The sequence below is a fragment of the Cetorhinus maximus genome, chromosome 16 (genome assembly GCF_964194155.1).
Source record: "Cetorhinus maximus chromosome 16, sCetMax3.hap1.1, whole genome shotgun sequence".
NCBI lineage: Eukaryota > Metazoa > Chordata > Chondrichthyes > Lamniformes > Cetorhinidae > Cetorhinus > Cetorhinus maximus.
This window is the reverse complement of record NC_135894.1, coordinates 79666587-79683203: the sequence shown is the minus strand read 5'-3', so window position 1 is coordinate 79683203 and position 16617 is coordinate 79666587. Positions and strand designations below refer to the sequence as shown.

General features: G+C 43.0%; 1 protein-coding gene across 5 annotated transcripts; it reads left to right on the top strand.

Moving 5' to 3' along the window:
- The first annotated feature begins 803 nt into the window (after nt 1-803).
- hemk2 (HemK methyltransferase 2, ETF1 glutamine and histone H4 lysine) lies at nt 804-13880 on the top strand. 5 transcript variants are annotated; one of them, XM_078560160.1, is made up of 7 exons: nt 804-1044; nt 5904-6035; nt 9058-9144; nt 9558-9648; nt 10726-10809; nt 11566-11707; nt 13331-13499. In XM_078560160.1, the coding sequence occupies exons 2-7, from the start codon at nt 5905-5907 to the stop codon at nt 13435-13437; spliced, it is 642 nt and encodes a 213-aa protein (XP_078416286.1). In that variant the 5' UTR covers nt 804-1044; nt 5904; the 3' UTR covers nt 13438-13499. The 5 variants fall into 5 exon arrangements, with proteins under 5 accessions (XP_078416286.1, XP_078416288.1, XP_078416285.1 ...); XM_078560159.1 differs by lacking the exon at nt 804-1044 and adding an exon at nt 1151-1503 and having other exon boundaries at nt 10726-10813; nt 11570-11707; nt 13331-13880; XM_078560158.1 differs by lacking the exon at nt 804-1044 and adding an exon at nt 1163-1503.
- The last annotated feature ends 2737 nt before the right edge of the window (nt 13881-16617 follow it).

Genomic DNA, 16617 nt, shown 5'->3' with positions numbered 1-16617 from the left:
GCTTTTTGTTTTTATTAGCAGCATTTTTTAATTCATTCATGGGATGTGGGCTTCACTGGCTAGGCCAGCATTTATTGCCCATCCCTAATGACCCTTGAGAAGGGGGTGGTGAGCTGCCTTCTTGAACCGCTGCAGTCCATGTGGTGTAGGTACACCCACAGCGCTGTTAGGGAGGGAGATCCTGGATTTTGATCTAGTGACAGTGAAGGAATGGAGATACATTTCCAAGTCAGGATGGTGAGTGACTTGGAGGGGAACTTCCAGGTCAAGGTGTTCCCATCAATCTACTGCCCTTGTCCTTCTAAATAGTAGTGGTTGTGGATTTGGAAGGTGCTGTCCAAGGAGTCTTGGTGAATTCCTGCAGTGCATCTTGTAGCAACATCTCCTGCAATGTCTATCGCTAGAGGAACCCTGCACTGTTGCAGATCTTGCCGAATTCAACAACAAGGTGCAAAAATGTGTCCAGTTCTGGCTGGGCCATGTATAGACTGTCCGTGGACACGATAAGAAGAATCTTGTAAATGGTACACAATGCTGCTAATGTGTGTCGGTGGTGGAGGGGGTGAATGTTTGTGGATGTGGTGGCAATCAAGTAAATACATATCTCTGAGGCATTTCATCAGTATTTACACCAAAGACATAAATGTGATCAAGTGACACAAGCTGAAACATAAACGAGACAAATAAATGGAGAAAGCTGCTTGTTGTACAAATGGAACAAAAAAAGTTGCTGTAAGATCTCAAAGCTGCTGGACCGTTCAGGGATGTGACACGCATTAGCTGACAGCGCACGCGCAGCCAAGGCACCAAACGCATGCGCAGTTTATTCTTCGACTTCCTCAGTCACTTCGGGATTCTGGGGCTCGGGGCCGTGCCCAGGGTAACCGCAGGATTCGCGCTCGAGGCGGTTGCGAGGGGCAACCGTGGTCTTTGCGCCTGCGCTGTAGACCGCCAGTGACGTTTCGGATGGAGAGGCGGTCTGCGTCCGAGGGATTGTCCCGGCTTGGAATGCGCCACAGCGGGGCCGCCGCTCTCTGTGCTGAGGTATCAGAGTCCTGTCAGCAGCTGCCAGTGGCTGTGTCGCCCAGTCTTGGTGGATTTCAATCGGTGTTCATCTCAGCAAAGCCCCGGCGTTTCTGGGCTGGGCCGGGCCGGGTCAGGTCGGGTCGGTCGTGTCTGACCCAGTTAGTTTCAAGGAAACCTTCTGCAATTAGTAACTCAGGCCGATGGGAAAGCAATTCCCTACCTGCCAAAGGCAGCATTGGCTGCCCAAAGGAAAACTGTGCTGTCATTGCATAAAATGGTTTATTAGTATGAGCGCAGAAGCCATGTGCTCGCAGCACATTTGAAACCGAGTGATCTAAACTCAACCACACTGCAAATGATCTCTTCCTCTTTGTTCCTTTGATTAGTCAGAGCGGAGTGTGTGAATCCTGAGCTGCAGTTTTTAAGCTACTCAGGACCACTTCTCACCATACCACCCATGCCTGGACAATGTGGCAGGTGCAGTCCTGGAGTTTGTTTGTGTTCTCTCTGGCTTTTCAGGAAGTGTCAACAGAGTGACAACTAATTTGGCAGGGGGATGGGATACAGAGTAGAGGTATAGTAGGAGATGATGCACAGACAAGTATAGAAGAAAAACCAAGTCAGTCTGGAAGGCAGAGTGTTTATAGTCAACTTGAGATACAAAGGAGCATAGCAAGGCTGGATGGCATTTATTTTCATGCAAGGAGTCTTGAGAGTAAGGCAGATGAGTTGAAGGTGTTGATTAACACATGGGGATATGATATCATGGTTGAGGGAGGGGCAGGACTGGCAGCTCAATATTCTGGAGTATAGAATCTTCAGGTGAGATGGAGGTGGATGGATGGATGGGGTTGTAAAAGAGGAGGTGGGGATGCAATATTGATCAAGGAGTCAATTACTGCAAACAGGAGGGATGGTATCTTAGAATGTTCCTCAAATGAGGCCATATGGCTAGAACTTAAAAACAAAAGGGGGTGATCACAATGCTGTGAGTGTACTATTGACCCCCAAACAGTCAGGGAGAGATAGAAGGGCAGATATGTGGGCAAATCTCAGAGAAGTGTAAAAATAATAGGGTAATAATAGTCGGGGATTTCAATATTCCCCAATATTAACTCGGCTAGACAAAGTGTGAAAGGGTTAGAGGGAGTGAAATTCTTAAAATGTATCCAGGAGAGCTTTTTAAGCCAGCACATAGAAAGTCCTACAAGAGACCTAATTTTAGGGAACGAAGCCAGACAAGTGGTAGAAATGTCAGTGGGGGAGCATTTCGGCGATAATGAACATAACTCAGTAAGATTTAAGGCAGTTATGGAAAAGGGCATAAATGGACTGGAAATAAAGGTTCTGATTTGGGGGAAGGCCGATTTTAATATGATAAGACAGGTCTGGCCAAAGTGGACTGGGAGCAACTACTGGTAGGAAAATCTACATCAGAGCAGTGTGAGTCATTCAAAAAGGAAATAGTGAGAATGCAGGATTAACATGTGCCTGTAAAGGTGAAGGATGGGACCAACAAGTCCAGAGAACCCTGGATGTCGAGGAATGTACAGGATTGGATAAGGGGGAAAAAGGGAAGCTTATGGTAGATACCAAGGAGTGTTGAAATTGAAGGGGGTTACTTAAAAAAGAAATTAGGAGAGCAAAGTGGGGGGAACGAAAAAACCCTACGGGTAAAGTAAAGGAAAATCCAAAGTCACTTTATGTGTATATTAGGGGCAAGAGGATAACCAGGAGAAGATAGGGCCCATTAGGAACCAAAGTGGCAATCTGTGTGAGGACCCGGAAGACGCAGATGAGGTTTTAAATGAGTACTTTGCATCTGTATTCGCTATAGAGAAGGACGATGTAAGTATAGAAATAAGGGAGGGGGACTGTGATATACTTGAACAAATTACATTGAGAGGGAGGAGGTATTAGCGGTTTTAGTGGGCTTAAAAGTGGATAAATCCTCAGGCCCAGATGAAATATTTCCCAGGCTGCTGTGGGAGACAAGGGAGGAGATTGCAGGGGCCCTGACATTAATTATCAAATCCTCTCTGGTCACAGGAGAGGTGCCAGAGGACTGGAGGACAGCTAATGTGGTACCGTTATTCAAGAAGGGTGGTAGGGATAAACCAGGGAACTATAGACCAGTGAGTCTAACATCAGTGGTAGGGAAACTTTTGGAAAAAATTCTGAGGGACAGAATTAATCTCTACTTGGAGAGACATGGATTAATCAAGGATAGTCAGCATGGCTTTGACAGGTGGAGATCATGTCTAACAAATTCGATTGAATTTTTCGAGGAGGTGACTAGGTGTGTATATGAGGGTAGCGCATTTGATGTCGTCTACGTGGACTTTAGTAAGGCTTTTGACAAGGTCTTGCATGGGAGACTGGTCAAGAAAGTAAGAGCCTACGGGATCCAGGGCAATTTAGCAGATTGAATCCAAAATTGGCTTAGAGGCAGGAGGAAGAGGGTGATGGTCAAATGTTGTTTTTGTGACTGGAAGCCTGTGTCCAGTGGTGTATCACATCGATCGGTGCTGGGTCCCTTGCTGTTTGTAGTGGACACTAATGAACTAGACATAAATGTGGGATGTTTGATCAGTAAGTTTGCAGATGACATGAAAATTGGTGATATGGTAAATAGTGAGGAGGGAAGCCTTAGGCTAAGGACGATATAGACCCGGGGAGTGGGGGGGAGTGCTGGTCAGATGGGCAGAACAGTGGCAAATGGAATTTAATCCTGATAAGTGTGAGGTGATGCATTTTGGGAGGACTAACAAGGAAAGGGAGCACATGATGAATGGTAGGACCCTCGTAAGTACGGAGGATCAGAGGGACCTTGGTGTGCATGTCCATAGATCCTTGAAGGCAGCAGGACAAGTAGATAAGGTGGTTAAGAAGGCATGTGGGATACTTGCCTTTATTAATCAAGGCATTGAATACAAGAGCAGGGAGGTTATGATGGAGCTGTATAAAACGTTAGTTAGGCCGCATCTGGAGTACTGTGTGCAGTTCTGGTCGCCCCACTATAGGAAGGATGTGATTGCACTAGAGAGGGTGCAGAGGAGATTCACTAGGATGTTACCTGGGCTGGAGTGTTTCAGCTATGAAGAGAGACTAGATAGGCTGGGGTTGTTTTCCTTAGAGCAGAGAAGGCTGAGGGGGAACCTGATTGAGGTATACGAAATTATGAAGGGCGTAGATGGGGTAAATAGGAAAAAACTTTTCCCCTTCGTGGGGGCATAGATTGAAGGAAAGGGACAGGTGATTTAGAGGGAATTTGAGGAAAAATTTTTTCACCCAGAGGGTGGAGGGTATATGGAACTCAGTGCCTTAAGGGGTGGTAGAGGCAGGAACCCTAGCAGCATATAAAAAGTATTTAGATGAGCACTTGAAATGCCATAGCATACAAGGCTACAGACCAAATGCTGGAAAATGGGGTTAGAGTAGAAAGGGGATTGATGACCGGCACGGGCACAAAGGGCCAAAGGGTCTCTTTCCGTGCTATAAAACTCTATGACTCTATGACTATGAGTAAGACCAGCCTTCCACTGTGGCTGCCAGGACATAAAACGCTTGACAGTCTGAGTGTTGGACTGTTCCATCTCCCACCCCCGGCAGGTTTTTTTTTTACACAGGATCGTAAAATATTTTGATTTGTGATATTGGAGAGTGTGTAATCCAACTTGGATTTTAAAAGGCCTTAAAGGGAGAAAAATGTCACTTTACAGCTGTCATAAAAAAAAGTTGATATTGCTAGGAAGAAGGGTGACACTCAGCTTGGTCAGAGAGATGGGTTTGAGGAGATTTCTTAAAGCAGGAAAAGAAGGTGGAAGGATTTAGAGATGAAGTTCCCAATTGTGGGATTTAGATGGTTGAAGGCGTGAAGGCCAGTGGTGGTATGAAGAAGTGAGTGCAGAAGGAACTAGAGTCAGAGAAACTTGGTATTGGGCAAGTTGTGTCCTCTTGTTGCTCCTCATGTTGATCACCTCCAGTAACTTTACTCCAGTTTTAGGCTTTGACAAATTAGTGATTAACTTTTCATAACAAAAAGTTATACAAGCTCATTATTAGGATTTGTATTGTTAGTTTATTTAAGACTCTTATTAAGAAATATGAAGCCTTGAAATTATGCCATGGAATACCAGCATTCAAATACTTAAAGGATTCAAATGAAATTCCTTCCTTTGCTTTTTTAACAGAGGCATTCACCTATATCTGCCAAAAGGGTGATGTAATAATACTATTATTCATCAACCAAAATTGAGATTTCAAATTTGGAATTTATTTTGAAATGGGCCTGGAGTGTGTATTTCCTGCAGCAAGAGAGCAGTCATTCATCCAGGACTTCACTGACACCAAGCAATGTTGGTAATCATTTAGTAGTCATATAAACTGGAGCTCCCACATAGCGAATCTCCAGTTCAAGGAAATAATTCATAAAGGATATTTTTTTGGTGGAGATTAGGGATGCACTCGAACCAGAAATCAATGGTTGAAAAACATAACTGGATCTGCAAAATGGCTTTTGTTATATTAATAGCTGTGTTATATTAATGTGTGGCAAAAGTTTGTTTTTCAAATATGTTTGCGTTTTATCAGTATATTCCAGTGCACGTACTTTGAAATATGGGATCCTGATGGTTTGCCTGCTTGACAAGTCAAAACATACCATTAAAGAAAGCATAGATTAAGTACATTACTTAGCATTGCTTTCTTTTCCACATTTCTATCAGGTGGTTATTATATTTGTCCTTGAGTATTATGCTCAACAGTGTAGATGTTAATTTCAGGCTACAAAGTGGTAAGAAATAAATATAATCACTTGTGACATCAATCAAGTATGAATTCAGAAGAGAATAATTTGTTCCTTTTCTTTTAAATAGAATGATGTTTTCGACACCTTTCAGTTCCCATGTTGGCCGTGGAGAATTCACTGATGTGTATGATCCAGCAGAGGATACCTTCCTATTAATGGATGCCTTAGAAAAAGATGTGAATGAGATAAGGAAGCTCTGGTACATCATTAGCTGAAGGATAACAAAACATGAAATATGCAAGAACATAATATTTTCTACCTATTTTTTGAGTACAATATTGTGTTTTGTCTTTATACACCGATTATTAATAACTTTCTGGTTGCTCATTTTCTCATGGTAAACCAGCTAATATGTTATTTTCTATGCACAATGACAACTGTGTATTAATATAACACATTTAACATAGGCACTTCTCAGAGACATCAGAAGGAAATGGATGTTGAGTTGAAGTTGCATTCGAAGAGGGTAACTAGCAGTTTGATTAGAAAGTTTTAAGGAAGGTCTTGGGTTAGGATTTCCAGAGTGTGGGACCCAGACGGAGAAAGACACCTTTGCCAACAAGAGGAATTTAAAGCATGGAGTAGAATTTTAAATTTGAGGCCTTGGGGTATTTGGAGCCAATCTCGGTGATTGAGGATAGTGGCGGTGGTTGAATGGGACTTGGTGTACAATAGGACATGGGCAGCGTAGCTTTTAGATGAGCTGAAGGAAAAAGATTAGAGACCAGCTAAGACAAAATTGGGGAATACTCATCGACAGTGCATGGATGAGGTTTCAGCAGATAGGCCAATATGGGATAAAGGCTAGCAATGTTACAGGAGATGGAGGTAGGTGGTTGATGGAATGTTAGATGGTCAGAAACTCAGCTCACGGTTCAGTAGGATATCAAGAATATAAATAGTCTGCTTTAGCCTGAGACAGTGTCGAGGATCCAGGAGCCAAAAATCATGGCTTTGGTCTTCACAATGTTTAGCTGGGGGAAACTACGTCTCATCTAAGAATGGATATTGGACAAGTAGCCTGACAAAACAGAGGCTGTGGGGAGATCAAGACTGGCGGCCGAGAAGTAGAGCTGTGAGAGGTAGTATCTGTGTACATGTGGAAACTGGCCTGATGATCTGTGGCTGATGTTGCCAAGGGGAGCAGCATCCAAATGAAGAGAAAGAGGTTCAGGATACATCCTTGGAGGACTCCAGAGGTAATAGTGTAAGATGGGAAGTGAAGCCATTGTTGGAAATCCTCTGGCTATGATTGGATAGGTAGGACTGGACAACAGGAGAGGCATTGGAGAAGGACAGCATAGCTGGCTGTCTCATAGGCTACAGAGAGGTCACAGAAGGATAGTGCACTGCAATCTGAGTAGCAGAAGATGTCATTTAGAGACTTTTATTGTGGCCACTTTTATGCAATACCAGGGGTGAAATCTGATTTGAATGATGCAAATGAGGTTACAGGAAAGATGGGCGTGGATTTGGGAGGCAACAACTCTTGCAAGGACTATGGCAAAGAATAGCTGATTTAAGATGCGGCAGTTGTTTGCAAGGGTTGGTGGGGAGAGATGGTGGTGGGGAGCAAGGATGGGTTTTTGAGCAGAGGGTTTTGAAAGGAAAGGGGACACTACCTAAGGAGAGGGAACCATTTACAATGTCAACTAGCAGGGGATTGGGGTCAAGGGAGCAGGAGGTGAGCTTCATGGACAATATGAGCTCTGAGGTGATGGTGGAGTAACAAGAAAGATATGGGGGAATTTAGGGCTCGGCAGGTGGGGACGGACCCCTATTATATGGTTTAACTTTAGAGGAAAGAGGAAGCAGAGGAATTTTATATCACATAATGTATTGTTCTGATAAGCTAGACTTGTGTTCCTTTAGTGTAACAATGTTTTAACTGGTGCTGAGATAGAAGGTTTTAGAAAATGAAGCAATACATTTTCATCTGAATTTAGATCTATATCTAAATTTTAAAATTATGTTCTTTACACCTGCCCATGTATTTTCAACCATCTAATTGGTCTTTATGGACTATGTGACTGACTACATTTTCACTATAATTGGTCCACTGATTTTGTCCAAACTGTTAGGGGCCGATCAGATGTGATATATTGTACATATGGGCTGCCATCTTGCCTTGTAACATGATTTGAGCAGTTTGGAGACTGCTTCCCTGGTCTGCCTTGATGCTCTGTTCTGCTTTCATGGTATCTATCCCTGCTGTTCTCCCTTTTCTCCTGAGCTGGCATGGCCCCAGCCTCAGCACCAGGCTTCTCATTCCTGGGCTTAACAACAAGTCTTCCACTATCAGCCTCATTCCATTAAGAGATAAAATAATTATTGTAACTAACAATCTTAGAAAATGTTTTCAATGTTGTCCTACCGATACAATATTAAATACAGATGACCACACAATGGAAGCACCTTGGCTGTAGCCATGAAGCAAAAACAATTCCAGTACTGTGAGAAAATTCGATGTTGATCACAGGGCAGCTGTTTTCTCTTTACGCTTACATCTCTCTCATTTTCTTTTGAAGATGCTGCCTTTCCCCACAGTAAGCTTTCATGGGTAGAGTGGCAGCCAGATTTCTCATGCAAGCAACCACTGTTCTTGTCTGAGTTAAAACCAGGAGTTACTAACCTGAATAACAAGAAGAACCATTTTTAAAATTTAGCCAAAAATGCATTATCTTAAGAGCTGTTACTCAAATCCCAATAATATTGAAAAACAGGATAAACACATTTTAAAAGCTTTTACAAAAGAGTTGTTAATTGAGTGATACTTTCTCACAAAAGTTGAATAAAACGAAACAAGCCATTTAATTGCGATCAAAATGGGTTTGTTCGATCAAGGCTGAGAACCGGAGGTGAGTCCTTATTTAGCCATATGTAGCTCCAGAGCTACAGATTTCAGGCCTCTCGTCTAAATTGTACATCAGGGAAGAGAGATGCACAATTTTTTTGTCAGTGATTAACACTTACAACTGACCAAATCATATCCGTAAAGCTTTAGCGTTTTAAGAACTCTGTGACAATTAGATATGCAATTTTGACAGATACCCAGTTCTGCATTTTTAACAGAAATATATTTACAAACCAGTTGAAATATATTTTGTATGCGGACAGTTGTATATAATTTAACCTAATTTTGTGAACAAGCTGGATCATATATTAAGAGTTCAAATACTGCCCATTGCAATGGAAGAATGTAAATCGTGTCATTTTTCTAGTCCCAGGATCTGCCTTGAGGTTGGAGCAGGATCTGGCGTTGTTTCTGTATTCCTAGCTTCTATTGTTGGGCCTACCTCAGTTTATCTGTAAGTAGGTAATCTGGCAGATTATTATTTGTTGTGGAATGATAAATGTATGAATGTCAAAAATTAATACCTGTGGCTATAATTAAAATGAGCACAGCAGTGCATCAATTTCTGTGTATGATCAAGAAGAGGCAGTTGTGAAGGTGAACATTGGATGGAGAATGGGGTTTGGAGGTGTGTCCTTCCATGTAATGTAGTGTTGGCTACTTCTGGTGACTGATTCTGGAGCAAAATTAGCATTCACTTTGGGATCCTGCTCAACGACTTCTTACAGATTTTATTTGGGTTTGTAAAGACATAAACAACTGCTACTCAAAGTTATAGCCACTAAGACATTTGGTGACAGAAGTGATGGAAGAAGGTGAGATTTGAACCCTGATATGTGCCTTCTTAACTGTCTTTTTCATTTATAGCTGTACAGATATTAACCCTTTGGCTGCTGCTTGCTCAGTGGAAAGTGCAAGATGTAATGGAGTGAACATCCAGCCAATCATTACTGACCTGGTGAGTCATGAGTTCCAGACAACCTAAAAATCATCTTCTCAAGCATTTTAATTCTGGGACTATTCAGTGCTGTTTGTCAATAACATTCTGTTTGTAGCACCGTTTGCTTGTCATTAACCCGGTCCCATAGAAATATCAATGGCAACATGACTGATGCAGTTGCCTACTTAACAGTTACTGCACTCTGAAAGCAATTCACTGAATGTTGAGATGTTTGAGAGAAATTTTAACGTGCTCTTTAAATATAAAGTTTTTTTTCCTTCCTCCCTTTTCTGACTTCTCCTCCTTGTTCCATTACGTAATTCACATTAACAACATTAATCAATCTTTGCAGTCTTTTTGTGGTGCAATGCATTGGTGCCACTAGTTTCTGCACACTAATTGTTAACTTCCTGATTTTGGCCATAGGTTAATGGAGGATGGCACAGAAGGCCAAATGCTTTCATGCAGCAATGGAGAAAAAGTATGAGGGTGAATTATGTTAGTGTGTAGCCCAGAGGGTACTCTTGTCCATTTGAAAGAGGTTTTTCATTGGGACAGTGCATGATCTAAAGAGACCTTGTAGAGGTAATGGCCTAAGGTTTGATCTTTTCATCTCTTTCTCGAAACCCAACGACCCTAACCAACCAAACCATCCTAAGCTACCCACATCATCACCACTGCATTCCTGGTGGCCAGTTGCGGGAAATTGTTCTGCAAAGGGCCCCATCAGCGAAATAAAAGAAACTCCCTCAAGACTTTTTTTGACATGCTCTCCCCGCCACCTTCCACTGCTGCTGTAGGGTTGCTGATGCTCCCTGGCCTCTTGTGAGTCTGGGAAGTCCATCTCTTGTATGTAAGTGACTGTGAGGCCAGCATTACATTTGGGAATAGAGAGCATCTCTGGGTTGAATAAAAGTTCCACCCTTGTCAGAGATGCATTCCAATTAAGAATGGACAGAAAACCCCTGAAAATGAATTTAATCATCAAATTAAGTAACAAACTGAAAAGTTGACCTCATGGCTTGTCTCTGTTCCTTGTGCAAACTTTCACAAAATTAACTGAATTGCTTTTAATTTGTATTTTCCTATAAACAGGTCACAGGATTAATGCCGCGATTACAAAATCAAGTTGATGTATTAATATTTAACCCACCCTATGTGGTTACTCCCTCAGAAGAAGTGAGTATATGTTCGTGATTATAAGCTTAACAATTTAACTTTCTAAATACAGACTGACTGTTTTTGTGCAACATTGTTCCAGTGCCCAAGCTGTGCTGATGCTAGGGCGCCATAACTGTGATAATTCGCTCAAAAGATCTGAAGTAGTCAATTTCCAGAAATATTCAAAAACAGTTCCTAACCGAAGAGAATTTCTCAGATGTGGTAATGTGTATTAAATCATGTTTGATCTCCTAGCAGTTAAAATAACCACTAGTACAATGTGTCAGTCTCTGTCTAGCTGCCATTAAAGCAAACAGTATCCTGGTCCTGAATGTTGATCTTGGTGCAACAGTGGCATAAGAGAATGTTATTCACAGGAGGCGGTGAGAAAGGACTCACCTCCTTCAACCATTCTCCCATAGGTGCTGGCAAAGTAGAGTTGAAAATATCTGCATCAACCTAAGGGCAAGTGCTGTCATTTGAGGCCAGCACCAAAAAAGTCTTTTGGAGCCATCATATAATGCTGTTGATATTAAAAGATCGGGATGTACTTGGTTCTGTATCTGGCTTGAATGCTTTTGTCGTAAGCATTTCCTTTCTGTATCTGTACCCTTCTTTGATAACTGTTTGGGGCCACCAAAGCCATTGAAAATGTCATGCTTCCATTACCAGGCATAAATATTTGAGTAGTTGATGAGTTTCGGGTCACTTGCAGAAGGGAAAGGAAAATGCTTTTGACGCTCTATGGTGAATGGTGCTATTTTTTTCCCTCAGGTAGGTGGCCATGGCATAGAGGCATCTTGGGCTGGTGGTGAAAGAGGTCGCGAGGTCATGGATCGGCTGTTTCCTCAGGTCTCAGCCCTCTTGTCCAGTCAGGGATTATTTTACCTGGTTACAATTCGAGAAAATAACCCAGGTGAGAGGATGTGATTCCATGTTAATAATAGCTAGGCACTTGTAGAAAGCAAAGGTGGGGAAAGGTTCTCGGCATATTAAGTCTCTTAGGTCAGTGATTGTGTCAGTCTTCTTTAGTCTCTTTTCAACAGAATGGGGAGTGGATATGTGTTTTTTATTCTTGAACAGTAGTTTTTAAACGTCAATCAGTTGATAGCGAGAAAATGCCATGGGCTTTGGTGGAAGGAATCTAGTGGAGAAAAAAAAACTAAAAAGCATTTCACTCTTGATAATTCTCATCAAGTTATTAGCGATCAGATGAAGATTAATGATCTGCTTGTCATCTCGAGCAGAAAATTATGTTTGCTACAAAGGGAGGTTCTAAAGAAGGGGAGAAAAGGGTACATATTTGAATTCTTTTTGTTTGCTTGTGTTTATGGTAGTGATACTGATAACCACAACAGAGAGTTGGCTAGGAGGAGTTCCAGTTGAGCTAGCTAAAGCAGTTAAGATGTTATCAATGGATTTAGCTTCCTCTCATTGGGTCCAGTAAGTCCAAGCCAGTTTTTAGAATAGCATTAACACTCCCTTGAAACATATATTCGTGTAATCAACAGAACGAGTGATGAGACTGTAAGATTCTTAAGTTTATATGGAGTATCTATTCAGATCTGGTCATACACCTCCTGTTTTTGAGAGGACTGCTGAGCTGACAACACCCAGATTCTGCTTTAGCTAATCAAAAGTTAGCAATCAGGAGATATGCATTAGTTGGCTCACAGTTATTCTGCTTCCTCAGTGGAAGGTTTCCTCCAGCACTGTAGCTGAAAATTGAATTGGTGGGACAGTGTTGGGGATGGGGTAGGTGGGGGAAAACACAATAATTAAATGCTTCATTGTGCTGCAGTATTGCACTACCTGAGGTGTACATGTTTTTCCTGTAAATTTAATAAATGAGCATTTGACCTGAAATTTATTTTTGAATTTTAGCATTAATTATTTATGGTTAGGGAATCAAATCCTAAATCCGGCCTGACTCACTTCCTAGTTTCAAATTTCTTTATTAGCTGGAATAAGGTATGTGATAATGATGGGTGGTATTCTTGCTTCACTGCTATTGTATCAATGGGAGGGAATTAATTGCAAGCCTTAATGTTCTGGCTCTACTTTGCTGGAGATCAGTGAACTCAGCACAAAACTAGGAATGAAACCCATTGACCCGTTTGGTTCAGTTACTCCTTTAATAAGCTGAGCCATTGGCAATGCACATATTTGATGCTTAAAAGGCGTGCTGATAGTAATACTCTTTAGTTTCAGCTTCAGTCCAGTCCATTGTAATTAATACATGCTTAGGAAGAATGTTGAGATAATCTTTACCTAGTCATAATGACGCTATAGAAATGTGCATTTCTAACTGTGGAAGAATTAAGTGATGGAAATAGCAAAGAAATATAATTTTTAATGGAAAGCTTTTTCAATTTACTGTTACATCTCTATGTCTGTATTTCTTAATGACACACGAAAAAGGTATTAGAAAATTTATTTAAATGTTTCTCACTTTCAAATGCAATGTCTTTAATTATTCATTTATGTAGCAGAAATGCTTCCTTTTTAATACTAAAAACATTTTTGTGTTCTTTTACAGAGGAGATAATACAGTCACTGAAGAGTTCTAGTTTGAAGGGGACTGTGCTTATTTCGAGGCAAGCTGGGAGAGAACACCTTTCAGTGCTAAAGTTTTGGAAAGCCTGAATATTGGGTTCCAATTGCCCCCATGTTAAACAACTCATTAAAAACTGCGAATCCAGAGAGAAGAGACAGCCCTACCTACTGCTCCCTTTATAACTGGAGATTTGAATGTAGCAGTTTCAGATTGATGGAATCCACTTACGAGTACTGTGGAAGGCCTGGAACATTTTCTGTGGAAAACTGGGGAGATGGTTCAGTATTATAAATTAATACTGGAAGCAACTGTACAGGAGACTTGTAACTGAGAAGAATTTCTGACAGATCTTGAAAGTTCAGAAATTAATTATTTTATACGTAATGTTGCATAAGTCCAAATAATAAGTAATATTAATAACTAGCTGAGTTCACCATATTACAGGAGGCCATGTCATATGGTTCCTATACTGCACAGTAACAGTAAAGGAAAACAAAAAGATGCAATCAAACTATATACTGAAGTTAACACTGTGATGTTTGACACAATATTTGGGAAATTCTGAGATCTGTTGGAAAAGCAAAATGAGCCCAACAGCTCTCTGTCTCCGTTGGCGGAACTTAATGCAGGAAGCTATTTGTCCCATATTCCTTGGGCAGCAACTGGGAGATTGCTGGGGAGTCTCCCCTTGCCACTGCACTTATATCTTCGGTGCTTGTGCACGCGCCCTATGCTCCTGAACATATGCTTCCGCCAGCCCACTCAGCAACGGGGAGGTCTGGAGCCATGGGCTCACTCAAGCAGCACTCTGAAAGAAAGTTAAGTTTCTAAAGCTTGGTGGAGCTGTGGAGTTCAGCGGGGTAGGGGTGGGGTACAGTGGGGAGAGCAATGGAAGAGGAAATCCTGAATCTTGTCGGGGTGGGGGGGGGTCTGGGTTTGACAGGCCCAGGGAGGGGGAGAGAGCAGTCTCCACGGAGTTCAGCAGGCCTGGGGTGGAGGCGGGGGGGGTGGAATCGGAGCCTGAGTCTCGACAGAGGTCTGCAGCCTGAGGCTTGGGTGGGGGTCTGGGAGGCCCGGGGGATGGGAGAGAGGCTACTGCTGAGTGAGTGAGTGGGGGGAGGGTGTTGAGAAGAGGGGCTGCTGAGTATTTGGGGAAGGGGGTTGGGGGAGAGGGGCTGCTGTATGCTTGGGGAGGGGTTTTGGGAAGAGGGGCTGCTGAATGAGTGTCTGGGGAAGGGGAGTTGGGGAGAGGTATGTGTTTGTATTGTGGGGAGCAGCACACAAAGTGTCGGTGGGGTTGAGGTCGCAGACTCAAGCATATTATATGTGGAATGATGCAAGGGACTTAGTTTTTTAGTTGGACAAGCACTCCCAGCATCCAAAACAAAAATAAAAATAAAAATGCCTGGAAAAACTCAGCAGGTCTGACAGCATCTGTGGAGAGGAACACAGTTAATGTTTCAAGTCCACATGACTCTTCAACAGAACTAAGGAAAAATAGAAGAGAGGTGAAATATAAGCTGGTTTAAGGGGGGGTGGGACAAGTAGAGCTGGATAGAGGGCCAGTGATAGGTGGAGATTGCCAAAAGATGTCATAGACAAAAGGACAAAGAGGTGTTGATGGTGGTGATATTATCTAATGAATGTGCTAATAGGTGACATTAAGGGTAGAAAGCAGGACGAGCAAGGTACAGATAGCCCTAGTGGGGGTGGGGTGGGGGGAAGGGATCGAAATAGGCTAAAAGGTAGAGATAAAACAATGGATGAAAATACATTTAAAAATAATGGAAATAGGTGGGAAAAGAAAAATCTATATAAATTATTGGAAAAAAGGGGGATCGGAAAGGGGGTGGGGATGGAGGAGAGAGTTCATGATCTAAAATTGTTGAACTCACTATTCAGTCCGGAAGGCTGTAAAGTGCTTAGTCGGAAGATGAGGTGCTGTTCCTCCAGTTTGCGTTGAGCTTCACTGGAACATTGCAGCAGGCCAAGGGCGGACATGTGGGCATGAGAGCAGGGTGGAGTGTTGAAATGGCAAGTGACAGGGAGGTCTGGGTCATGCTTGCGGACAGACTGAAGGTGTTCCGCAAAGCGGTCACCCAGTCTGCGTTTGGTCTCCAATGTAGAGGAAACCGCATTGGGAGCAGCGATTACAGTAGACTAAATTGAGGGAAGTGCAAGTGAAATGCTGCTTCACTTGAAAGGAGTATTTGGGCCCTTGGACGGTGAGGAGAGGGGAAGTAAAGGGCCAGGTGTTGCACCTTCTGCAGTTGCATGGGAAGGTGCCGTGGGAGGGGGTTGAGGTGTAGGGGTGATGGAGGAGTGGACCATGGTGTCCCAGAAGGAACGATCCCTGCGGAATGCCGCCAGGGGGGTGAAGGGAAGATATGTTTGGTGGTGGCATCATGCTGGAGTTGGTGGAAATGGCGGAGGATGATTCTTTGAATGCGGAGGCTGGTGGGGTGATAAGTGAGGACAAGGGGGACCCTATCATGGTTCTGGGAGGGAGAGGAATGTGTGAGGGTGGATGTGCGGGAGATGGGCCGGACACGGTTGAGGGCCCTGTCAACCACCATGGGTGGAAAATCTCGGTTAAGGAAGAAGGAAGACATGTCAGAGGAACTGTTTTTGAAAGTGGCATCATCAGAACAGATGCGACGGAGGTGAAGGAACTGAGAGAATGGGATGGAGTCCTTACGGGAAGCGGGGTGTGAGGAGCTGTAGTCGAGGTAGCTGTGGGAGTTGGTAGGATTGTAATGAATATTGGTAGACAGTCTATCACCAGAAATTGAGACAGAAAGGTCAAGGAAGGGAAGGAAAGTGTCACAGATGGACCATGTGAAAATGATGGAGAGGTGGAAATTGGAAGCAAAATTTTTCCAGGTCCAGACGAGAGCATGAAGCAACACCGAAGCAATCATCGATGTGCCGGAGAAAGAGTTGTGGGACGGGGCCGGAGTAGGACTGGAATAAGGAATGTTCCACATATCCCATAAAGAGACAGGCATAACTGGGGTCCATGTGGGTACCCATAGCCACACCTTTTATTTGGAGGAAGTGAGAAGAGTTTAAGGAGAAATTGTTCAGTGAGAGAACAAGTTCAGCCAGATGGAGCAGAGTAGTGGTGGATGGGGATTGTTCAGGCCTCTGTTCAAGGAAGAAGCGGAGAGCCCTCAGAACATCCCGGTGGGGGATGGAGGTGTAGAAGGATTGGACGTCCGTGGTGAAGAGGAGGCGGTTGGGGCCAGGGAACTGGAAATTGTTGATAT